At 43.4% G+C, this 26046-nt stretch overlaps 1 protein-coding gene across 4 annotated transcripts in view; it reads left to right on the top strand.

Moving 5' to 3' along the window:
- Positions 1-26046, top strand: part of TBX15 (T-box 15) — a 90889-nt gene that overhangs the window by 64482 nt on the left and 361 nt on the right. For 2 of the 4 annotated variants that reach the window (XM_014463241.2, XM_014463242.2), the window contains exons 7-9: positions 11974-12071; positions 16971-17069; positions 22077-24458. In XM_014463241.2, coding sequence (XP_014318727.1) covers positions 11974-12071; positions 16971-17069; positions 22077-22861 — 982 coding nt within the window. In that variant the 3' untranslated portion in view covers positions 22862-24458. Of the gene's footprint in view, positions 1-11973; positions 12072-16970; positions 17070-22076; positions 24459-26046 lie in introns of those variants that run through there. The other 2 variants (XM_006097465.3, XM_023761232.1) reach the window with 2 other exon arrangements.

Below are 26046 nucleotides of genomic sequence, written 5' to 3'. Positions count from 1 at the left end.
ATTTCTATATAATTTTATTTACCTCAGAATTTCTTAAGGTCCCATCTATTGAATAAAGTAAAAGCCCTCTTAAACTTCCAGTTTGCGGATGACAAAATTGAGTAATATGTTTTAGGTCAGGCAACTAGTTAGTGATACAGCTACGCGAGAACTCAGGCATATGGACTCCAGGCCAGATGCCTTCCTGCTCAACGGCTCTTTGTTTAAAATAAGACAAAAGCCTTTGTTTTCAAAACATAGCCAATGAAGAACGAATCCCTATTCATTTCAGTTCAGAGGGATGGTCCTCTTCCTCACAATGAGTTTCTAGTCCCTGTTCAGGTCACAGAAGATGCGTGGGAGCTATTTCCTGTTGCCTCCCTTCCTGGGCTGGCTCTTTGGGCATATTGAGGACCTTGTTAGTGATTGGAGCTCAAAATAGAAGCTGGCCCTTCAGAAAGAAGCCTCGGGTATTGGAGATGTTTAACTTGGAGTCCAGGGATGGACATCATGGGTTCTGTGTGTTTCCAAATATTGTAAATAATATCGTGTGCGGATGAGCAGGTGTGCGTTTTTCCAGGGAGAGGTCTATGGCTTTCTTCAGATTCTCGAAAAGGTCTGTGAATAGCAGTTAAGAATTTCTGCTCTAGACACAACTGTATTTGCCCAGGGCCCAACCAGCCCTACCGTCTTTAGTTATTCAAGTACTTTCCTTTTTTTTTTTTTTTGCCTCACCAGTGGCATTTATTGTGTTTATTTTCTTCTTGGAGATCCAGAGCTTCTCTTTTTCTTTTGTTGCTTTACTTTCCTAGTGGAATCCTTGTTTGTCAGAGACGTGACCTGAACGGAGAATCTGAATAGATAGGCTGTACTGACCAGAGCTAGAGCTGGGCTGTGGGGTTGGAGCCACATTTTAATGGACTTAAGAATAAGGCCATGCACCTTGAAGCATTTGCCTCTGGTTATGAAGTTGTGATGACATCTCAGTTCAAGTCCTGAGGTCCCCTTGCCTCCTCAGTGGGCTGGAAGGGACCTTGACTCATCATGGGACCCTGGCCTGTGTCTGCTCTTATGGCTGGTAAATGTCTACTGTTCAGTAACTGCCTGTCCTGCCTGGGGAACTGCTCTTCGTTGTAAGGACTCCAGGAAAGCAGAACTACAGTCTTCAATCGCCCGTTTCAGTGCTTTATCTATTTACTAGAGGCCTGGTGCATGAAATTCGTGCACTCGGAGGGGGTCCCTCAGCCCGGATTGCCAGAGGATGTAGACCAGGCCAAGGGACCCCACCTGGGCACGATGGGGGCTGGGGAGGGACATGGGAGGTTGGCCACCTGGGAAGGGACCGTGGGAAGGCTCCAGGGCCCAATCTGCTGGACCCCAGCAGCAAGCTAACCTACCGGTCAGAGAATCTGCCCTCTGGTGGTCAGTGCACGTCATAGCAAGCGGTTGAGTGGCCTTAGCATATCATTAGCATATTATGCTTTGATTGGTTGAATGGATGACTGGACACTTAGCATATTAGGCTTTTATTATATAGGATTTTTTCTCATAGCCTGGAAATATCTCATTAAGTCCCATTAAAACCTGCACGCTGTTTTAAGTAATATTAGTAATTATAGAAGTTATCTGTGATCGAACGCTTACTGTGCTCCAGACCTTTTACTTACGTTCCTTCTAATCTTCAAAGCAACCTGTATTTTACAAATAGGGAAACTGAAGCTCAGAGAGTTTAAGCAGCTTTCCTAATGTCACACAGTAGAGCTGGAACAAGAACTAAAACCCAAATCTCCCTGACTTCCAAACCCGTGCACTTTCTGCTCTATGAGGCCAACGATTGAAACTGGACTTATTTTATGTTCAACAGGTATGGAGAATAGAATTCTTTTTCCAAAAAACCTTTACCTATTTAAAGATAAAGAACCTCCTATTTTCTAAATAAAACCTGTATATACTCTGCCCATCTTTGTCTATTTCCCCAGGACTTTGTCATCTGCTTTCTGCACCCCTGTAAACAAGGGGCTCCCTAACAGAGGCAGGAAGTCAGGCTGAACTTTGCTGGCAGGTGAAACTGCGATACAATGACACTGAAAACCTGTGTCATGATGGGGCAAGGATGCTCATTAAAGGTAGAAACCATTTTTGTCTCCCAGCGCTCTGGGAAGCTGAACTAAAATACACTTGTGGCCCTTATATTCTCTCTTTGAAAAGCTCCAAATTATCCGGTTATGACAATTTAATTATCACTAGCTGCCTGCAGGATCTGATGAGGGCGAGAATGATTAATGCCATTGTGCAGATGGGATGGATTGATGGGAGAGGATCTAGAGGATTATCTGTAAATCTTCTGGTGCTTTGTGCCAACATCAGAGCCCAGTTTGTCACCTTCCAACCGGTGCCTCATCTGTTGCCTTTCTCCTGCTAACAGAGTTCTTATGATCTGTGATCCTCCCCAGGCCTTTTAGACATTGAATGACTCATACAGACGAGCATGGTTTGACGAGTTGCATATAAATGTACCCCAAACATACGGATTACATTTCCTTTCAAAACACATGGGCTTAAAAATTAGGGGGAAAAGCGCTCAGCCAATGTTTTTTGGTTTTGCAGAACACAAAACATTTGTGGAATACTTTGGAGTCCCAGAATTTGCCAAACCTCAAACCAAAACACGTTCAGGTTTGTTGATCTCAACCCATCCTAGCGCGTCGCAGAGGCCCAGGAAGGGAGGAGTGTCAGAGGAAGGATGAGGAGGACACAGCCGCCTGATAGTCTCTTTAGATGCCTCGTGCCAGTCTCTGGGCCAGTAAGCCTCTCATTGCAGCACATCGTCCTGTGGCTGGGCTGACAGCAGTGCCCGCTGAGGGTAGCCAGGATGAGGATACTTATTTCCCATTCTTCCTTTTTCAATGTAAAGAGATATCCATGGAGAAATACTTCTGGCTTCTCGCCCCATCGCTTCCTCCTTCCCCTCGATGGGAACCAAGGTAACTGATCTGATTGCCGAGTCTGGGAGGAGGAACCCTTCAGGACCTGCTTGCCTGCAGAGAGCTGGCCTTTTGGGCTCTTTCCATTGTATGGTAAACCCAGCAGAAGAGGCCCACAGTTTGGGGGAGTAGCTTATTTCAGTGGAGTTCTAGCCCACTCATTCAGCCTTCATGCCTATGCCACAGTCTCCAGATACCTTTGCCAACAGGCAAACTGGTATTTTGGTCTCCATTGCATCAGGCTCGTAGGTCTTTCTTGGAAATTATTCTGAGTTCAAATAAGGATAAGAGGTGATATTCATGGGGTCTTCCAGAACCCCAAGGGGAGCCTCAGTGAGTCCACGGTGTCAGTCCTGTGGTGTCACCATCATTGGAGCCTGTCGTGGTTCTCCTGCTTCTTTAGGAATCGTCATTCACACTCTGGTGTGAGAAGGTCATCACCCTTCAAACTCTACTTACGAAGCTTCAACTTTTTTTCATTTGCATGTAACTAGGTCCCTGATGAGAAGTCTCCACCAGAAAGACACATGTGTGTTTGTGTGGGTGCATGTATGTGAATGCATGTGCGTGTGTTTGTGTTGTGGGGAAGAGTAGTAGTCATCTGGGCCTTTCAAAGTGGAAAGCCTCACTGATTTTGCTTCCAGACATGGTCTTTGCAATGGGTGGAAGATTTTATTTACTTCTATTGTTCCTCCTCCTAGATTTCTCAGAAATTATGTGGTCTAAATCTGGCTTTGGGTGGGGAGTGGGTCAATACATGCTTACCTTTAATCAGATCTAGCCCCAGGACACAATTTCCAGTGTTACCTCTGGGAGGTAACTCCTCCTGGGAGGAGACAGTAACACCCTCCTGTTTGGGGGTGGGGGACGGGAGGTAGATTCCTTTAGCTTGAGATGACTGTTTCTTGTGTTCTGGGTTCTAGGACTCTGCCCCCTGCTGGAATGTAAGCTCCTTGGAATAAGACTACCTTTTTCAGCTTTCAATTTTTAGATTTTTTTTCCTATAGTCATGTATACAGAGTAAAATAATACTTGTTTGTTTAGTATAAAACAGTAAACACAGCTAGGGAGTGGCAGAGAAATGAAAAACCAGGAACTCTGGAGCGAGAAAGCCTTACCCCAACCAAGGCCGATGGGGAGCAAGCTTTGGACCAAATAAGAAGGGAAGAGAGAATGAATTTATAAATAGGCTTATTTTGAAAGCCTAAAGGCAATTTTGGTTCCAATCTGAGATGGACCGCTGCTGTGAGACACTGATTTATCCTAATTATGGATTAGCCACCCCTCCCACTCCCTGCCCTTCAGGCCAGCTGAGCTGGCTCTGGATAGTGGGGGGTGTCTGCACTGCCTGGCTCCCTGGAAAAGGAGGACACCCAGTAGGTTTCAGAGTCTGTGAGCCCCAGGGAGGCAGGGGTCCCAGGGGCTGAGCCCAAGCACAGTACGATTTGGTTGAGAAAGGTCAGTAGCAAACTGAGAGGTAAAATTACATCTTTGGGGGTTTGCCACCCCAGTGGGAAGCCTGTTCCAAAGAGAAGACAAAGGTCATGGAACTGCGGAGAAGAGGCTTCGCTCTGAGTGTCATGGCCCAGAAGCAGCTGTAGGAGGTGCGTCCGTCAACATGCCTGGACAGTCCACTATGCTCAGCTAGAGGGAGCATTGTAACCACAGACCTTGCGCTGGGAGGGGGCAGCTGGAGGAGCAGAAAAGAGAGGGCTCCTGGGGCTCTCGGCACACATCTGATGTGAGAGCCTCTTTGTTGTTAGGGTGGCTGCCAAGATTTTCCAGAAAGCCCAAGTCAGCTTGGGAAATTTCATATAATTCCCAGGGACTTCCTCCAAAGCAAACACATATATAAAAAAGGAGAGGATTGAAATTTTGATATGTCTGGGGACTGAGAGGTTCTATGAACTTGCTTTAAAAGTGCCATGAAGTCCACAACTCTGGGTCCTCCTCTGTCAACAGCCTCCATCCTGCCTTTGACCTTGTACTTGACCCTGACTTCCAGGATCATTACATCTAAGACAACTGCAGAGGGGGCTCTCTTGTGACGTGGTTTCCTCCACATGCTCCTAGCTGGCCTGGCGCTCCAGAAGCTGTGCTGTTGGTACCACGAGAGGTCCCAGGTGGAGTGGCCCTTCTGTAGTTCAGGGAATTGGAATACTTTAGGAGGGTATCTTTTTTTCTAAGGGGTCCACTTGTGGAGGCTTGAACCAGGACACTCAAGTTCCACATCAGAAAGGAGCTGGTGGCAGGCCCTGAATGATGGGGAGGTTGGTTTATATGGGCAAATAGTTTTAATAGGTTGCCCCTCACTGAAAAGCGACAGGGTCTGCAGGATGAGGTCTAGGAAGCAATCTGAGTTTGAGCTAATTGTTGGCCAGCACTGTTGTTTGCTGGGAATGTGACTGGCTGGTGGCAGTCCGTCTGGGTGCCTAACGTCCCTTCGCATATTGTTTCAGGGGATGGTGATCTAAAAATGGAGCCATTAAATGCCTTACAGGGGTGAATGTATTTGTTTGCTGGAAGAGGATGCATAATGAGGCTCATACTTAAGCCAAAGAAAGGAATCTCTACTGGTGGTGAGGAAATATTTGGGAGTAAAGAATTTTCCCATTCCCCCCTCTTAAGCAGCTACTATCCTAAGGCCATGTTCATAGAGGGAGAATCCATCTCCCTGAGCATAGACAGGAACCCTTGTCAAGGTCTAGCCCCTCCTCATAACACCCACTCATGGTTGAGTGTGCAACTAGAAAGAGATCTGTGAGATGAGGAATTAGAGTGGCTGAAGTTCACAGACAGGAAAAGAAAAAGTCATCTAGAAATGAGCCCTGGGCCAGTTCATCTTTGCTTATATCCTGCAAGAAACAGCTTTTCTTTGGGAGTCAGGGGAAAAGGGGTGCAGGGCGAATCTCCGTTACAACTGGTTAGTAGAGTTCTCTATTATAATCAAGCATCTCAAATCTTGTCTACACTCTTAACTATTAAACTGAACATATAAAGTTACTATGGTAAAATATCAGCAATTTTATACAGTTCAACCTCATGCATTTATTTATAGTCATTCAAATTGTAAATATATAAATAATAGTAATAATCATTTCATGTAGTATCTGTGGTCCAAGTCATCCACTTTTATCTCTGATTTGATCAGTACTGGTACAGTGTTACCCATTTTACTGATGGTAAAACTGAGTACAGTAAGATAATAGCTTTTAGAATTTGCAAATCCAGCAGGGACAGCATCCAGAGAATGATGTCACCCTCCTCGCTAGGCACTGCTTGCCAGTCAACAGACAACTTCGCCCTTGTCCACCTCCAGTCCCCTGTTGCTCCTGAAGGCTCACGTAGCCAGCATAGAGCCAATGAGCTAACCACTTGCCTACTTTCAAAAGCATGACTTTCCAAGTGTCTCACTTTCAATTTCTGTATTTTCATTTGTCCTCCCTAGAGTCATTGGCTGTATTTTTTTCCAGCCAATCTCCTCCTGCTCTTTCCTGGCACTCTTTCTAGCCTCCGTAGATTTTGCATACTCTTTTGTTATCCCTGGCATGGGTAACATTTAGCTGAGCTATGGGAGTAATCAGTACTGGACTCCCTCTCTGGCCAGCGGGGCTGCATCTACAGTTCAAGGTAGCTGGCCCAGCACTGGACTCTGGCAGTTGCCTCCTGCCAGACTCCTCCTAGTCACCCAGGCCAGAGCTGTTCATCATATCCCCTGGCTTACGGTATTTAACAATTTTCTCTGCCTTGTTATTTGTTCCCCCTCCTCCATCATGAACCTTTTCCACCATTGTCCTCTTGGCCATGTGGATTTGCCAAGGAAGGTTGGCAGCTGTTTTATTATCTATGGCTCTTGCCCAGCAATGGTGTCATCTAACAGAGTGACGTCTTTTTAATGGCTAACATATTGGAGTCTGAAATATCTGCAAGATAATGAGGCCTACAGAGGCTTGAGGGACACGTTTTTGGTTCTTGGAGGAGAGAATAAGAAATGGGATTAAGTAACACACAGATCCTTCCACATTCAGTCCAGAGCCAGAGGGCGGACACAGTTTTGAATTCCAGTGAAGTAAGAAGGTTTTCTCTTGTTTCAGGTTGTAACCTAAGCAGTTGGAGTGATTTCTTTTGCTTGAGTTAGACCAATGGTGCTCAAGCTTTCATTGTTTTCTCTCCTTTTGATATATTTTGTCTCTAATCAATATGCATTTATTAGGTAACAATTAGGAGTAGTATCATGACCTCCATTTTACAGATAGGAGACTTAGGCATGAAGAGGTGATGTAATGTGGCCAAGTTGGCATGAATAAGCAGCAGGGCTGCAATCTGAACCCAGGCAGTCTGGCTCCAGAGCGTGTGCTCTTAACCACGATGCTAACCTGCCCCTCATGTGATTTAGTATTACCAATTTTTTTTTACCAGTCATCTTTCATTAGGTGTTCATTACAATATGGAAGGATTCAGAGGTGCTGGGAGAAGGTCATGATCAGGAATGTGGACTCCACATTGGGCCCTCTTCAGTGGTACTTGCTTAGTGCTCATATTTGAGTTCCTTATAAGAACGGCAGTTCAAAAACACATAAGCTGCCAGTACCATAGGAAGCTCAGCAATGTTCCCTTTCTTCTTCTGGTAGTAACCTCTTTGAAACACTCCAGCAATGCCTTCAGGGGTGGAATCCCACATCAGTATCCAGCTTGGCAGTTCCTGTATTTTGATATCCATTAGTTTCTTCTCCTTCAATTGTATGATTGACACCATCTTGGAGTCCAGGGTCAGTATTACCAAAGTAAAGTTAGACCATTCCAGTCAAATGCAAAGAAACTTAGTATTTTAGTTAGCTTGCTTTATGTTTTCATTGCTTTTTATTGTACTTCTTGAGGCAGTGAAAACTCCCTATGGACTGCCATTGCTACCTATTCAGACTCAAAGGGGACAGGGTTCCCAAGTTGGAATCACTGTGTAAGAAACACTTTTAACTCAACTCCAAGCATTTGTCCATTGGACATCTACCTGCTTTTCCAAATCATTATAGGGCACATCAGTGACAACCAATTCATCATGTAGATATACTTTTTGTAGCATCTAAAGCCCAGTTTTGAATTTTGGCTTGTTTTGTTTTGCCAATTTGCAGACCTCTAGTTGGGAGGTCTTTTAAGACTATCCCCACACAACAAATACTCTGAGGAATCTATCTAGGTGTCGGAGCTGATTCCAGATCCAGCAAAGGAGAAGGATGCGTGGAAGGTTTGACCTCACCTTGGTGGACCAAGGGAGGATTAGAAAGTTGAGATACAGTAATGAGATCTGAAAGAACAGTATGTTCTTGTTTTGTGTCTTTTCAAATGTTGGAACAGGAAGAAAAAGGAAAGGAGCTCAAAGACATAGTACTACCCATTAGATAAAATCCAAGCACTTAACATGGAATAATTATCTATGGTTCCCACATCCCCCCACCCCCATCTTGCTGAATTATTTTCAGTTCCCAGAACATGCCTTCTCTTTCATACTTCCAAGTCTTTGCATATTTTGTTAACTTCACTAGGAAAGCTCTTTCTGCCTCTTGTCTGTGGAGAAAACTGTTGAGTACCCTTTAACATGAAGCTTAAATAACTGGCCTTTTATGGATTCTTCCTTGAGTTTTCAGGCATATTAAGTACTTCTTGCTCAGTGCTCCATGGCATCTATATAACTCCAGTGTAGGTAGCATTTATCACAGTTCAGAAATAGTCATTTATGTGTGCTCTTTTTGTTGAAAAGAACACACCTAAAGGGTAAAAGATCTTGTGTCTTTTTTACCTTAATATCTCCAAACTTAGAATAATTGTTTCCTGGTTGGTAACTTGTTTATGTCTTCAAGATTCTGATCAGTAGACTTCCCTTAGCTCTTGACTGTCTTCTATTGAGAGATAACCAATGGTTTTATCAAATTCCTAGCATATGTTCCCTTTGTTATCAGCAAATAGGATGGGGGAAGAGTCAGAAGGAAGAACTACAGAGGAAATAAATAGAAGAAACATAAAAAGCAGCTCTTTATCTCAAGAAAAGAAGCAGAAACCATGCACTGGTGTGCTACCTAATAGGCTCATGAATGTAGTTGTAATTGTTATAACTGTCAAATATTTGCTGAACTCCAAAGGGATGGCCCCAGCATTTTTTTTTTTTTTAATGAGAAGGTTGAAAGAATATTTCTTTACAGCCTGGCTATTTTTCCAAATCAGTTATCTCAAGGCATAATCAATTTGGAAAAGAGCTCTTTGGCTTGCTTCCTCTCTTTCCTTTTCTCCCTCCTCTTCAGCACATTCTGTTGGTTTGGCCAAGGAGCAGACTGAAAAGTCTAAAAAGACAAGGCCTGGAAATCAAAGAGGTAATTACAGCCAAAGGACTAAACAAAGAGGGTTTGGGTATGGCCTCTGTTGTCACTGGAGCAAACAGGGAAAAGTAAGCAAGAGGGCGACACTTGCCAAGTTGATCATCTCTGATTGGAAACTTCAGAGATGACATCAGTCTCCGGTGTGCAACAAACCCAGAGTGGCTCACCATGTGGAACATGTTAATGATATGTGGTTACCTAAGACCACTTTTTTTTTATTTGTTAGACAAAGAATTCACATTTAAGAACCTTGAGATAAAATTCTGCAAAAAACAGGGTTTACTGATGATGAATAAGTAAACAATGAGTTACACAGGATAAACTTTGAAGACATCCAAATGGCTGAAGATGTAAATAAGTGGTTGGCAAGGACTCTTGTAAGAAGATGAGGGTGGAACTATTGGCCTTGGCTAAGGGGACTCAGACTCTGTTGAAGGTTAGAAATGCCATGACCGGAATGGAAGAAACCAAAGGAAACCAGAGTCAAGAAAGGCATAATCAATAGAAATGACTCCCAAATCTCCAGTGCTAGAGGATTCCTTCTGTCTTCAGAGTTTTGATTTTACATCAAGTTCCCCCCCCCCCCCCCCGCCCTCAGTTTTAGGCTTTGAAACTGAATGCGCGTTAAAGTTCATGAAATAATGACTCATACCACTGAGATCTTGCCAAGTAACAGGCACTGTGCTAAGCACCGGGACATAAAAAAACCCCATGAGATCCCCAAGCAAACACGCTAGTAGTGAGAGAGGTGAATTATTTAATGCTTATCTTGCCATGGCACTTCACCAAATCCTGATATATAAAGCTATATTTTCTAACAATTAGATCTAGCCAACGAAGCTTAATGATGAGGTTTGAGGACAAACAAGATGTGGCATACAGTAAACAAATATGATTAATTTTTCTACAAAGAGATATACTTTGAGTACATAAATAGATTCTAATAGATCTGTTAAAAAACTGAATATTTCCCTTGGGAAATACTCCAACAGAGGCTGGATAACCATCCAAATGGTATCATAGGGTGACACCCAACATCCCTCCCATTTTTAAATCTATGATTCTGGAACTCAGTCTTTCAGGTGGATTTTAGATTTGGATAAATGCTAAATGGTCACTATCCTATATACAGTTGACTGCTTTAAATAAAAATATCAATAAATTTGCCACAGGTTTTTTTGCCTGTTATGAAAGTGAAATAATAGTTAATTTTCTATTTTTTTAATAAAAATAATATTGGAAATATTATCAGAGTGTTATTGGTACTTCACAGTCTTCTATCACCTTATTGTGAAATGAAAAGGGACTGTTCATTGTTCTTGAGCTAATATTGTTACCATCATTGATACATGTTCTTATGAAGAATGAAATAGAGGAGGTCAAACAATAAATAGCTCGTCATTTATAGTAAGCCTCCCATGCCACCAAAGGGAACCCTAAGATATTCTGATGGGCCACAACATTCCAAAGCAAGGCAGTAAGATCCAGCCTGTCCTGTTTCTTAAATTCAGCAAGGCTCAATGTGGCTGTACCTGCCTATCCCCTTAGTATTCGAATGTCCTAACTGCTTGGACTCTTTCTCTCCACAAATAGTTTCATGTACTGTATTCAACATTAATGTAGGGTGACTATGTGGAGATGTCTTCTATTCCTACTTTTAGCAGATTAACAGCTAATAAACACCATGCAACACCCTCTCCTCCCCACCTCTTCTAAAAATACAGTGTTTGATTTGCCAACATTGGTGTATTTAAAGCCTCCAAGATTCCAGAGAAGACTTGAGAAAGTTAACTGTGCAAGTAAGGCATGTTCAGAGAGGAAGTTCCAATACAAAAAGCCAATCAGTTTATCAGCAGTTCATCTGAGAAGAACCTCAGGGTATTTTATAGTGACTTTTAAGAAAAGGATATTTGTTCTCACTTAAAATAAAACTTCACACTTTCCTCTTGGGATGCAAGACAGAAGAGAACTCTGGAAATGTATTACCTGGGGCGATAAGTTTCATCTCAAGAGGGAAAACTTGTCTTTTCCAGGAAGGGACAACATGTTATATTCCAGTGACTTATGCCATTTCTCTACCCTCCTCCATAGTCCCTAAACTTCCCTTCCTCCACTTAGATAGAAGCAGTTAATTCTAAACAAAAGTCAATAATCAGAAGCTGTGTTCAAAACTTTAAATGAAACCCCATCTAATACTCTGTTTTGATGATATGTAATATCCACACAAAAAATGTCTGAGATAACCTGGATAGTTATGTTAAAATGATGTCCGTCAACACCTCATATAAATGATACAGACTTTACTGAAGGGTAAAGTAGCTACTCTCTGCTCAAATCTACTCATGATATTTGTGACCCTGACCTTAACTTGTTCTTTTTCTCATGCGGACCAAACCTCCTTTGAAGGAAGGTCAGGGTGAAATTCCATTATAGTTATGACTTGCTTGCAAATAATCTTCTTCTTCCTCTGGCCACCCAGTGTCACTTGTGCCTTGTGCTCTTCCTGATTAGTTTACTGGTGCTGCTGTCTCTCAGTGCTTCTGTATATACCACCTGCCAGAAAAACCACCCAGGACCTGTAAAAAGTCAGTGTGTTTCTTGGGATTATTTACGACTTCCTTTACTGGCTTTTCTCTCTGCAGAACCGGACTGGAAGCCATCATGGAGACTTATGCGTTCTGGAGACCCCCTGTACGCACACTCACCTTTGAGGATTTCACCACCATGCAAAAGCAGCAAGGTAAAGCCCTGGGCAAAGCCTCTGCTCAGAGGTAGGGCTAGGGAGGGGGTGGGAGCTGAACTAATATAGCACATCTGGTCCCAAGCCCAGCCCAATTTTCCCGGAACGAAGATAATTTGGTAGCTCTGTAAAAACCAGAGCATCAACACTTGTACAAATAGGCCAGTTCCAGCTTTTCACCTGGCACCCCAAATTCTCTCTCCTTCCCAAAGCAAGGTTATACATTCATGATTATGATGGTGGTGAAATCATTTCCATCACTAAGCATTCACGAAGCCCTTGTCATTGGAAGAGATCTTCAGAATTACTTCACTTATTCCTCATGGCAGCCTTATCAGTTCTCTTGTTCTAGCTTTGTGGATGAGAAAAAACTTAGCTTTGGCTGGTGTAGCTCAGTGGTTCAGTATTGACCTATGAACCAGGAGGTCACGGTTTGATTCCTGGTCAGGGCACATGCCTGGGTTGCAGGCTCAGTCCCCAGTTGGGGCGTATAGGAGGCAGCCTGTCAATGATTCTCTGTCATCATTGATGTTTCTATCTCTTTCTCACTCTCCCTCCCTTTCTCTAAAATCAATAAACATATATTAAAAAGACTCCCAAATTTAGCTTTGGACAATGGGAATAAATCACTCCAGGTTTGAAAGTGAGGAGAGGGCTGCCTGAATTTGTAGCTTGTGCTCTCTCCTTGGCTTATGTGGGACATGCCCCTCAAGTTGATGTGGTAGGTAGAGTCCCCTTCCCCCACTGCTTTGTGCTTTTCACCCAGTTTCGAATATCCCTTCCCTCGTAGCTTAGGTTCATAAACCTGTGGCCACGTGTACAGATGGCTCCTGGGCTGATTTCACCTCTTTTTCTCCATCTAGTCAGTGACTCTCCCAGGAGCAACACTCATTCATCTGGGTACCAGAGTGAAAGCTTTCCACTGTGTCAGACACCTTATGAGTCTCCCTCTCCAGTCTTTTCTTGCTCAAAAGTGACCGATCAAAATGACAGATTAAGCCTATTCTGTTCCATCAACAGGCCACCGTTCACAGAATTCTATCTTTGAACTTGTGGCTCTGTGACATGGGAGGCCATTCTAGGACTTGACAGTTCATTATATTACATTCCCTCTCAGGGGAGCTCCTGGCAGTTTATATACTAAAAAGGGTTTGTAACATAAAACACTGAAATGTCTCAGGTTTTACGATGAATACAGATTAAAAATATAGGCTCTGCAGTCAGACAGTGTGGGGTAGGCTCTTCTCACTGTTCCTTCCTAGCTTTACAAACTTAGTCAAGTCCCTCATCCTTTCTGATAGTTTTCTCATCTGGAAAAAGGGAGAATATAATATAATTCTTATAAGGACTAAAGGAAATGCATTTAAAAAGACAGGAAGCACTCAGTACATGCTAGCTCTCATCATTATCATCTCACCACCACCATCATCAAACCTATGTCTCTGTATATGGATACCTAAGAGGAAGATGAATCAGGGACAAGAGATGTCGCTTTTCTAATGATTATTCAAAACATGATGAGCCCATTCATCTTTATCGGCATCTAGTGAGGCAAATGATCCAGAATTCCTATTTCTATTTTTATAAGTGGAAGAGAAATGAAAGTGACTTCCATTTCATATGAAGTGACTTGCTCCCCATAAAGCTTTAGTAGAAGCAGGTCAATAAATATTCAGGGTGTTATACTTCTTTAAAAATTCTCACCCAAGGACATGCTTTTATTGATTTTAGAGAGAGAAGATGAGAAGGGGGGGAGGGAGAGAAACTTCGACTGGGGATCAAACCCACAACCTGGGTATGTGCCCTAACCCGGAATAGAACCTGCGACCTTTTGGAGTATGGGACAATAAAACACACTGGCCAGGGCCAGGGTGTTATACTTCTTTTAGTCTTTCATGGCCCTTTTGAGGCATAGGTTTTTTGGGCAGGTGCAGCAATGGGAAACTGCATGAGTTGTTTAGGTATACAACATCTCAGGTTTCATGGTGCGTCTACTAAAAATTTATCGATACAAAGACTTATTGCTGATACTTTGCAAACAATGGTTTAAGAGAAATTGAACTTTTGAAGTAAAATGTCACACTTACTCAGTGACTCCCTTTTTCATCAGTGGGGGGAGAATGAGCCTGAATTATTGGATACATATGGCAGTGGGATGGGCTGGAGGAAAAGCCAAGACTTTATTTAACTGAAATACATTTTTGAACCATACACTGAACTTGATCCAGATTTTCATTATTAAAATATATGTTAGTTTCTTGACGTTAACAAAGGACGTAAAAGTAACAATCCCCATTTCCTCTTCCTTTAAGAAGTAAGAATTTCAGTAACTGTGGGCAGTATCACTCATAAAATGAAGATAAGAGTCAGAGCCATCTGTGTTGAACTGTCTTTGTGTCTTAGAAGAAGTAGAGAGTGGTGAATTTCTAGAGGAAACTTCAGTGGCAGACCGATTGTGTAGCAATTACCTTTTAGTGAGAATACTGACAGTGTGGGCACTGAATCTAACATCCAAATGATGACTGACTCACCAAGGTGTCCATATTACCTCACTGCTTCAAACACATGACTCTCTGGCATGTCACATACATGGCCCAAGGCAGTTTTGAAGCTGCTGCTGCTACACCAACCTAACTGCTGGATGAGGTTAAGGATGCTTTATTCATTCTGCCCTTGCTTAATTTTTATTGTTTTATTAAGATCCATTTTTGATAAATTTCAAGGAAAGCACTTAGTTGAATTAGCCACAGGTTGTAAACCTAATCCTTCTGTTTTTAAAAACATAGTGAATGGGCGTCCTCATTGTTTTCTCTTATAAGAATGCATGGGATTCAGTGTCCTCTGCCTTTTGCACAAAAAGAAACCGAGGCATAGAGCAGTCTAGTACCATATCTGCAGTTAAGTGGTGGAAGAACTGAGTTGAGAACTCCAAAGTGGATCTCTTACTTGGCAGGACAGTTTCCACCAGACCACATTATCTTTCCTCATTCTACCTTAGTACAGCTTTAATTTTCTATTAAAAATGCAGTTTATTCTTCCAGTTGATGGCTTATTGTTCAACAGCTTATGCAATAACTCTCAATAGGTCCATATTTCATTTTAATGAAGTCAAGTGCTTGGTCTGACCTTCAGACATATTCATGTAGAATTAACAAGGGAGTTTATATTTTTGGAGAGTCTGGGGGTAGAAATTTTATTTCAGGAATGTCTTCTTGTTGAACACTGCTAGTGACAGGGCCAAAATGAACTAACCAACTAAGTTATGCTTGGGGAAGTTGACTGAGACAATACAGAGACAGAAGAAAAGAAATAACAGCCCAGGTCAGTTATAGCCAAGTCCAATCCTGTTTTCCCAATGATGTTCAGATATTGTTCTGATAATGATGTTATAATGACATATATGATGGAGCTATTTGTATGGCCCAAACTGAGAGTACCTTTGTGAGCAGTGTCTCCAGGTATATCTGACAACTGTAGTGCTAAAAGGAACCCTCCCGGACCAGTGACACCAGAGCTACAATATGTCTCCATCTGTGGAAGTGAGGAGACCTGCCGTTGACAGAAGCCCTCCCTCTCCTCAACTGATAGCAGACACCACTAGGCAGATTTCAGCACCATTGGGTGTTGTAATGTTTGTGAGGTAGCTGAAGTTAGGATTATGAGGGTCTCTGTTGGTTTTTGGGATTTGTTTTAATTAGAGGTTGGTTAGTGAGAAGAATCAGTTACTGAGAAAATTTATACTAGTAAGAGATTGGGAAAGGAGAACAGTTGAATGGGTAGCAGCCTTTGAACTACTGCGTGATCACTGTAATGATTCAAAAATAGCTGATTTAATTTATCACTGAGATAAGGAATAATGCCCATGAGGAGATCTCATTTCTCACGGAGATAAGGAATAATGCCCATGAGGAGCTCATGACAAGGATTGGAGAACATTTTAATTATCACTAAAACCAACAGTTATTGGTTACATTTTCTATTTTGTTCCAAAGTCCCTTATACTCAGTGTGTCCAAAACTGATTCTATGATTTACCTCACAGATTTGGCGCCCTCTCCTGGAGGAAGGACACCACCATCCATTAATCCCCCACCATATCCAAACATTACCAAGTTCTTAGATCCATCCACATCTTAATTTCCCTTGCTACCACCCTACTCCCAGGTGTCATCATTTCTCATCTGACTTTATTCCCAGGCTCCCCAAGGTGGTAACCAAGCTGCCAGCAACCCTGGATATACATTTTTTTTAGGTTTAAATCTGTTGGGAAGGTTATGTGCCTCTCTCCTAACATTTCTAGCCAAAATCCCACTGAGTCTCATGGACTCTAATTGAGTCACCTGAACCAATTGCTGAGGCAGTGGGGGCTGTGAACGTGATGCTTGGATTGTCCAGATGCAAGTCACGTGCTTTTCCGAGTCATGTGCTTTTCCAGGAGGCTATGCAAAGGTCGGATGTACACTGCGGCAAGGAAGGCAGTAAAATAAGTAGCAGAGAAACAAACAAGTTTATGGAAGGTGAAAAAAATAGGGGCAGTCCACCTAGGGAATGTGGAAGGCATAAAATAGGCCATCTAAGAAACAGAAGGACCAAGGTGAAGAATGAGAATTGGGCAACTATATAAAATGCTGTTTTTAGGGGAAGAGGTTTGGATCTGCGCATATCTTTAAACTTTATAGAGAAGGATGGACTAGGAGTCTTTCTAGACTGAAACCACACAATTCCCATTAGTGCTCTAATGTTTCACCTTTGCACGCTGAGAGGGGTACTGATTTCCACTAAGGGTAATTCCTTGGTTGGGATGAACAGGGCTGTGATCATTAAACTTTATGGCTACTGGGTTGATTCCCTGGAATCAGTTCACAGGATGCTGACATTTTACCTCTTACCTGTTTGAAAGCCTCAAAGAAAGCCACTCAAGGACACATAGTGAATCAGCACTTCTCAGGGACAGATGCCATCGAGTTCTACGAGAGGGGTGCCTGGCTCATGGAACCAAGTAATTACATGGAAATTTATTCTTTACTAGCTCAGATGGGGTTTTGTTTTACCATTTTTAAGTTTTATTTTTTAGGGCGGGATGGGGAAGCACAACAAATTGAACCCAAAAGGAAGCTGTATGTGAAAGCCTCCATATTACAGTCTGGAAGTGATCAATTTAAAGATGCAAAAGTCAGCAGGTTTGCTATTCAGGATTTTCACGGTCACATTTAACTGTCTTCATAGTGCACAAGTATATTCTGGGCTATTGTCTTCATATGGAATCCCTGCTACACATGGATTCTTTTTGGTTATTTTGGCTGTTAGCCTTGAATATTGGAGCAAATTAAAGTCGAGTTTGAATGTTAATGAACACCTCCTCACTTTGGTCAACAAACTAGGGTGCAGAAAGGTAGAGTGGGTGGAGGATAGGTCTTAGAATGCCAGAGGGTTTTTGGTTACTTAGGACATTATGTTTTTAAAAACATTATATTAGTTTCAGATGTACAAAATAGTGATTTGACATTTATATACTTTACAATGTGATCACCATGGCAAATCTAGCAATATCTGTCCCTGTATACAGTTATTACAATATTACTGACTATATTCCCTATGCTGTACAACCCTGTTCACTTATGTGTGGAATCTAAGAAACAGAACAAACTAACAAAACAAAACAGACTCACAGAGACAGAGAACAAACTGATGGTTGTCAGAGGGGAGAGGGATAGGGGATGGGTAAAAAGGTGAAGGGGATTAAGAGGTACAGACTTCCAGCTATAAACTAAGTATCATGGCCATTACATTTGAATCACCTCTCAGAAGTGGATTAAGTCCTTTGAGTAGACTCAGTGGTCTTCATCCACTGGGGAAAGTATCCATCTATCTATTTGTGTTCAATTCTGCTTTGCTTGATCTGAGAAGAGATGGAGACATAGGGCATCTAGTGTCCATAGGGGCAGAGGTCAGTGGGGAGGGGCCAATATTCAGAGAGGAAACAGAGTTGGGAATATGGCTCTGGTGAGTCCATAGCTGTCACGTGCCCAGTGATCTGTCTTCTAGCATGTTACATCGGGGCATCTACCTATGACACAGTGCTCACCAGTGGAGAGGCCGAGATGCTCAGCTCCACGGACAGAGGCCAACATCTGTAAGCCATCTCAACAGAACCCAAATGCACCAAGATTCCCTTCTCCTTCCTTCATTCCTTCACTCGTACAAGGGAAGAAGAAAGGAAACAAATATTTAATGCCTATATGTACTTTGTAATATATATTATCCCATCTATTTCTTAAAACATCCCTACCAGGTAGAGATTCATAATTCCATTTACATGGAGAGGCTAACTTGCTAAGCCAGAAAAACATCTGGAATTGGAACTGAGTTTGTTTGACTTCATAGACCATGTTCATCATTAAGTAAAGTTTAAATCAAGACCCTAGAGCAGTTGGACCTGGCGGGCAGAGAGGGGATGAGGGAGGCACGCTTTTCTCCGAGAGGCAGTTCTGACCCCTCTGTATCAGCGTGGCCTGGCCTCCCACTCTGCCCAAGCTTCTCTGCGATGAGAAGTGTTGAAATGCACAGGGAGGGTGGCCTGCCTCCTTACGCTTACTTAGCACTTGGCTGGCACTCCCAATCTTGTTTAACAGCTGACAAGTTGTTAGATCATAACAGTAAAGACTTCTCAGTATCTCGGGTTGGTTCTCTGCAAACTGCATACCATGGTCTTCTCTATTGGACTTTGAAAACTCGCTATCTGTACTGAGTAAGCACATTGGAACATTTCTTCAAAGCCAACGGAAGCATCGTGACCTCTCGGACAGGTTTGCTCTCCCCACTTCAAACACTAGTTCATATGGGGGGCTCCCACCCCCTGAAGCTCAGCAGGCCACCAAGTCTCATTTCCAGTGAGTGTCGTTTAAAAGCCAAAGCAAGCTGACTACAAACTTTTTAACATGTGCCTCTCATCTGCTCAGCAGAAATCCCTGTAACTTGTTAATAGTTCCCGTCTTATTTTTTTGTAGTGAAACCAATTGAGGGCTTAAATCAGTACCATTCGTTCCATCTCGGGTCACCCGAAAAAACCATTAGAGTTGTAAAAAGTCATCTGCTCCATCCTACACTTCCTGCTGCAGGGTGAGGGCCAGCGCCTGATGAAGCCTACCTGTAACAGGACAGTGCAATGCCCTGCACAGGGGCTCTCTGGGGGGACTGCATAAACACCAGATCTGGGAGAGCAAGGACGGGCTTTCAAAGAGAGGAGACCAGATACAGAGCCCATAAAACACAACTCTCTTTACAGCTGGAGTCGAGTTTCTCCATTTGTGCTGTAGCAATTATTTCACGGAAGCTCACAGCATTTAGGGTGAAAGATAAGGAAAATGCCTCTAAGAGGAACTAAAGGCTTACAGAAAACAAATTCCCAAGCTTCCTGTAAGGCCCTGCAGGCTAGGCATTCAGAGGTATAAAGACAAGATGCACCAGAGGTTTTTTCTCACTCTGCCCAGTCTTCCCTTCCAGAATGCCTTCGTTCTATTAAAAGGATTCCTGGAAAGGATTTGTTATTGGCTATTCGCACTTTAGCATCTATTGAATCCTCAGACACAAATGTAATTTTAAGAAAAACAAACTGAAGTCTATCAGTTCAAGCCCCTCATTTCACAGGTGAGAGGAATGAAGAGGTAGCCCACCTCGCCCGTGGTCATGAGCTGGGTAGATGGAATCAGGCTTGGTGCTCTTCCTACCATGGTCAGCTACTGGCTGATGTCTTCCAGAAGTAGTTACAATATTGGCCTTATCTCAATTTATGGAATAAAAGTCTTTGTTACCTCTCTTAAAGGAATTTAAGGCATAAACAAGAAACCAGGAAGGTGAATTTCCTGAAATGACTTTAAAATCAGCAGCTATTTATAACTAAATCCAATTCTACCTTAGAAGCTCATTGGGGAAATTACTAGTATTTTGACCAAGGAAGAGATATTAGTTGGGCTCTATAAAAATCTGACACTGAAAAGAACTATTAAGAACTAAATTTGTATTTTTACATCCAACACTATTACCATTTCTGTAGATGTAGGCTGAGGCCTTTCTTTTCCTGTTAAAAATGAACTTTTGGCTTCTCTTTGAGGTATCTGCCTCTCTATGTGCAAATCTGGGCCGTCCTCTCTGGTACCCTATGGGTGGCTTCTTTGCATCCCAATATCTGGAATCTTGCTGGTTTTCTTCACATTTCCCTCACTGATAAAAACTTTATTTCTGCTTCTTTCCACTTAAAATGTCCTTGACCCTTTTATAACAGCCCAGGTTCTAAGAGTCCCTACATGAGTTGTGGGTGACCTTGGGGAATCATAGCTCACTATTATTCTGGGAAACTCCCAACCTTGCCCTGAAGGAGGAGCTCCACCATGGGAGATTCCCTATGGAAGACAAAGCAGCTGCTCATTCTAGAGAATTCAAAGGAAAGGTCCAACAGCCCCAGAACCCAACCACTGTCTTGAACTTCCAATGGGGAGACAGGAAGTGGATGCTGCACTGTTGCTTCCTGGCCTGGGAAAGGGGAGGCTTGAGAAGGTCCTTTTTGGTCTTAAACTATCTGAAGGCAAAAGCAGGTTGTGTTGAACTGGCCCTTCGCCTGTTGGTGCACTTGCCACCAGTCCAGTTCTAATATCCACATGTCACAAGAGCCCTTTCAGATCCAGATCCAGGGGCTTTATGAGTTGAAAGGGACCAAGAGGCCCTCTAACCCAATATGTGCTCCCTAGACCAGAAGCATCAATATCACTTGAGAACTTACTGGAAATGCAAATCCTCAGGCCCTGCCCCAGACCTAGAGAATCAGGAACCCCAGGGGAGGGGAGGAGGTGGTCAGTGATCTGGGTTTCAAGCCCTCCATGATTCTCAAGCACACTTAAGTTTAGCAATCACTATTCCAGTACTTAGAAATAAGGAATTTGGGTTGTATCATTGGTTCTCAACTAGGGCTGCACATTAGAATCACTTGGGGAGCTTTAAGACCATATGAATATGGAGGTCCCATGCTCAAATTCTCATTTAGTTGGTCTGAGGTGGGACTCTGGAACTTAAGAAATTTTTAAAGCTCCTCCTACCTTGAGAACCACTGATCTAACTCAAGTTATCATCTTCTAGATAAAGAAACTGAAACCCAGAGGGGAAAGTGATATGCCTAGGGTCAGATGGGGGGGGGGGAGGGGTAGTGTAACCAAGCTGAGTAGAACAGAGATCTCTAGACTTTACTACCTGATTGGCTCTTGTCCTGGTAAATATCCCAAACCCAAAGATGGCATTTGCAATATCTGTTCCAGGCTTTGAAACTGGGCAGGCTTTTATAAAAGGAGACTTTGTTTTGGTGAGCTTTGCTTTATGCTTAATCTTGCTCTTGCAATTGTGTATGACAGAACTGCAATCCCATACCTCAGATCCCATACCTCAGTTCCCACTACCTGGGCCACTCTGCTCAGCCCTCCCAGGCCTCAACCTTGACTTGGCCCACCTTGCCCCAAGTACTCCATTTCCTCTGAGATTAAGACCCTGAGATTTGGTATCCTGTATTTTTAGCTGGAAGTCTAAATATGGTGAAGCAAGCAACAGTGCCCGATTAAAATACATATATAATGCATTTCCACTGAGCTACTGGAAAAGTTGAGCTACTGGATTTCAGTGCTGATTACCAGAGATCTTACTGGAAAATGAGGTTGATGGTAAGAAATGGCAAAGTGAATATTAGAAGGCTTATTATTTTTTTTTCTGAAAAGCAAGATTTACTTCACAGAGAAACAAAAGTGTTTGGTATTCTTTTCTGTCACCCTCTTTGTCCTCTTTTTTGGAGAGGACACACACACACACACACACACTTACCATAAGTTTGCTGAGCTAAGAGAAAACTGGTTCTGTAAAAATCAGCCCATCTTGGACATTTGAGGGTACCTCCTGCATGGCTTGCATCTGGTCTAGACAGACTCAACTTAAAAGGCCTCTGTCTCAATGGAATCATGTTTATTTTCAGGAGGCAGCACAGGCACTTCCCCGACCACCTCCAGCACTGGCACACCATCCCCTTCAGCTTCTTCTCATATTTTATCTCCATCCTGTTCTCCTCCAACTTTTCATCTGGCCCCCAACACTTTCAATGTGGGCTGCCGAGAGAGCCAGCTGTGCAATCTGAACCTCTCTGATTACCCGCCCTGTGCCCGAAGCAACATGGCTGCCTTGCAGAGCTACCCAGGGCTGAGTGACAGTGGCTACAACAGGCTCCAGAGTGGCGCTGCTGCAGCCACTCAGCCCTCCGAAACCTTCATGCCTCAGAGGACTCCATCCCTGATCTCAGGAATACCAACTCCTCCCTCGTTGCCTAGCAACAGCAAGATGGAAGCCTACGGTGGCCAGCTGGGGTCCTTCCCCACTTCCCAGTTTCAGTATGTCATGCAGGCAGGCAATGCGGCCTCCACCTCCTCCTCGCCACACATGTTTGGGGGCGGCCACATGCAGCAGAGCTCCTACAATGCCTTCTCTCTCCACAACCCTTACAATCTGTACGGATACAACTTCCCCGCTTCCCCTAGGCTGGCTGCCAGCCCAGAGAAACTGAGCGCCTCGCAAAGCACTTTACTCTGTTCTTCGCCTTCCAATGGGGCCTTCGGAGAGAGGCAGTACCTGCCCACGGGGATGGAGCACAGCATGCACATGATCAGCCCTTCGCCCAACAACCAGCAGGGGGCTAACACCTGTGACGGCCGGCAGTATGGGGCGGTCCCAGGCTCCTCCTCCCAGATGTCGGTACACATGGTTTAAAGGCCAGTCCAAACACCAGCCAAGGCCCCAGAGTCTCCATGGGCACCTCCTCCTCTTTAGGAGCCCAAGGCCCTTGAAACACAGGAACTGCATATATATTTTTTTTTCTGGAGGAGGAAAGCATATGCCCAAGAACAAGAGACATTGAAGCCACTGAAGTACACTCATGATGGAATCATCCTCAACCCAGTGGCCATGCTCCTGCCTTCCCAAAGCTTAGTTTATAAAGCATCGTCTACTCCAGAGTGTTCTTTGAAGAAACTGAATAATCATTTTATAATAATGTTAAGGGAGATGCTAGTGTCTTGCAGCCATGAAGTTAGCCACACACACATACAGAATGACCCATACATACATACATGCATGCATACACACATATGTTCACACAGACTCATACACACATACATATACATGCACATAGACTCAGAACTGGGTGAACTCTGTGGAGGGAGGCCCGCAATGGGTATTTTCGCCGAGAATTGTCTGTGTATGACACTAGATGGACCCGGCCGGCAGTACTGCCCACCTTTCTCCCCTGCAGCTGTCTCTGTTTCTGGAATGAACCATGTATCCTGGAACCCCTTCCCATCGATGAAGGTGGGAAGACATCAGAACTACAGCTGGACTTGGCTTCTTGAAGAAATTTGTTTTTAAACTTTGGTTGTCTTCAGTCAGTGTGATGTTCCCAGTGGTGCCGTGAAAAGATGGAGAGAGAGAAAGAGAAAGAATAGAGGGCAAGAGAGAGGCTGAGAGCAAGACTGACAGAGGAAGTGCGAGCAGTGATGAGAGTTTCAATTCACCAAGGAATTGGTTTTGGTTTGTTTCCCCAGCCCCCCTACAGGTTATAGAAGGAATCATGGTGTTGTTGAGGAGTGAGCTTCTCTGGGACACTGTGCCTGGTCAAGGGCAGTGGTGAGAGGGACCGTGCAAGGAATGAGTCTTGATCCCACAGCTCTGACCATTGTGATCCAGAAGAGGGTGCACCACGTGGGAAGTATGGATTCTGGAGCATGTAGCCTGGTGTGAGAAGGGACGTAGGGGGAGTGTGAAGATGGAAAAGTGTTATAACCCTGGCAGATGGAACCAAGTGCAGAGGTGACAAAAGAAGCCTGGCCTTCACAAGTCAGATGCAGACACCTGGCAGGAGAGATCCTGTCATGTCCCAGGGAATTGCAGTTGGGCCTTCTACATCCTTCCACCTGCCCTCAGATCTCCATTTTTATCAAATAGTTCATTGCATTTTGATGTTTTGGGTTTTTGCCTTCATCTTTCCCTTCCCCTTCAAATCCTTTAATGATAAGAAAAACAAGTGGGGTTTGGTGCAAGCTCAACCTTTTAAATGGTGTGGAAATGCAAATAATACCAAGTAAAATAATACAGATATTATTAAGATTTTTGGTTTTGAGGTGTTGTAGATAAGTGTATTTATGTGCCTAGTGGGGAATTCAATATTATGAATATTAAAAAAGGGGGCAATAAAAAGGGTATGTAAAATATGTATGAAGAAAAGGTGTATAAAAATTTGCCCTAATGCACGGAACTCTGTTTCTAAGTGCCAAGCACAGAAAGCCGCTAAATAAAATCTTTGCCATTGTTCTCTGTGTGTTTGTTTCTATGGCAAATGTGAATAGCAGCCTATGCACATGCCCTGCACTTTACAATGAACACAGTGCTCTCATCTCCACTACTTTATATGACCTTTATTCAGATCCCATGAAGAAAATATTACTGTCCTCATTTTATGTTAGTAAGTGAGCTCCAGAGAAACTGAGCAAATTATCCCGACCGAATCAGAGTCCATCAGAGAGAGAGGTAGAACTGAAACCAGGTCTGGTTTCAGTGGGACGTGCACTTTCAGATTAGCCCTAGAAGCCTTCATGAGTCTAAGAGCCACCCTCATCATAGTCATGTGCTAGCTAGACATTACATGAATATCTCACCAAATCCACCCACAATTCTGCAAGGTAGCTATTATTTTTAGCATCATTTTATATACAGTAGGTCCTTGGGTTATGTCAGAGATCCATTCCTACGGTGCGATGTAACGTGATTTTCGCTGTAAGTCAGAACCCACCTACATAATCACCTTCCACAAAATACCACGTGCGGGCACGCACGTACAGTGCGATTGAAACTTCGTGGCCCATGAGCAGAAGTCGGTATTTTGTGGAAGAGCCGGTATTTTGTGGAAGAGCCACACTGAAGGGGCCAAAGAGCCGCATGTTGCTCGCGAGCTGCGGTTTGCCGACCACGGGCCCAAGGGGTTGAATGAAGACTGCCTCTGTGGCTACAATTAAACTGGAATGTTTAATTGTAAATATATGCGCTCTCCTTTGAATGTACCACCACAGCATAGGAGGGGTGATTATGAGTTGTCATGCACTAAATAATGATTCTAAGACACTAATAATGTGCCTAGGGCTCTTCCACATGTAAACACTTTCCCATATCTCATTTGAACTCTGCAAGAGCCATGAGATGTGGACAAGGCAGGAAGTACTGTTTTGTAAATGGGAGATCAGGATGATAAAGGTTGTGACATGCCTGTATTTAAATGGGGATGGGAAGCAGCAGAGCCAGGACCTGAAATCTCCTGCCCTGACTATTCCCTGGTGGACAGTTACACTGGGAACCCACTGACCATTTCACCAGGGCTTGATTGGGGGGTGGTGGCAGGTTGCTGACCATCACACTCATTAACTAGAAATGGAGCTTGGATTGGGGGAGCAAAAACCTTAATTAATCATCACTTTGGTTTTATAAATAGCTCCAAAGAGTGGCATGCCGGTTAATCCATTAGCCACCAGACCATTGCCAGAACAGCAGGGACAGTGGCTGACTGAGGGCCTCGTGGTTTGTAGGCTCTCTGGGCATGACATGTCTCAAATTATATTAGGTACAGACAATTTCTATAATTTGGATGAATTACAATAATACAAATCAGTTACATCTGAATCATGGCATATGTTTCTATCTGTAACTGAGAAGTAATAAAAATATTTATTTTTAACCAAAACTGGATAAATACTCAAGAATATGTTCTATCCAATTCTCTCCAATGCAATCGTGAAAATTCATTGTAATTGGTACACTGGTTACATACAAAGTGCTACTAGACGTTATTATATACAAGGCCTATAGAAAGATATTCCTCTATAGTAAGCTGCTCCCTCCCCTTGCTCCTG

The sequence above is a fragment of the Myotis lucifugus genome, unplaced genomic scaffold (assembly GCF_000147115.1).
Source record: "Myotis lucifugus unplaced genomic scaffold, Myoluc2.0 scaffold_203, whole genome shotgun sequence".
Lineage (NCBI taxonomy): Eukaryota > Metazoa > Chordata > Mammalia > Chiroptera > Vespertilionidae > Myotis > Myotis lucifugus.
The sequence above is the reverse complement of the archived record's forward strand: the minus strand, read 5'-3'. Positions and strand labels throughout refer to the sequence as shown.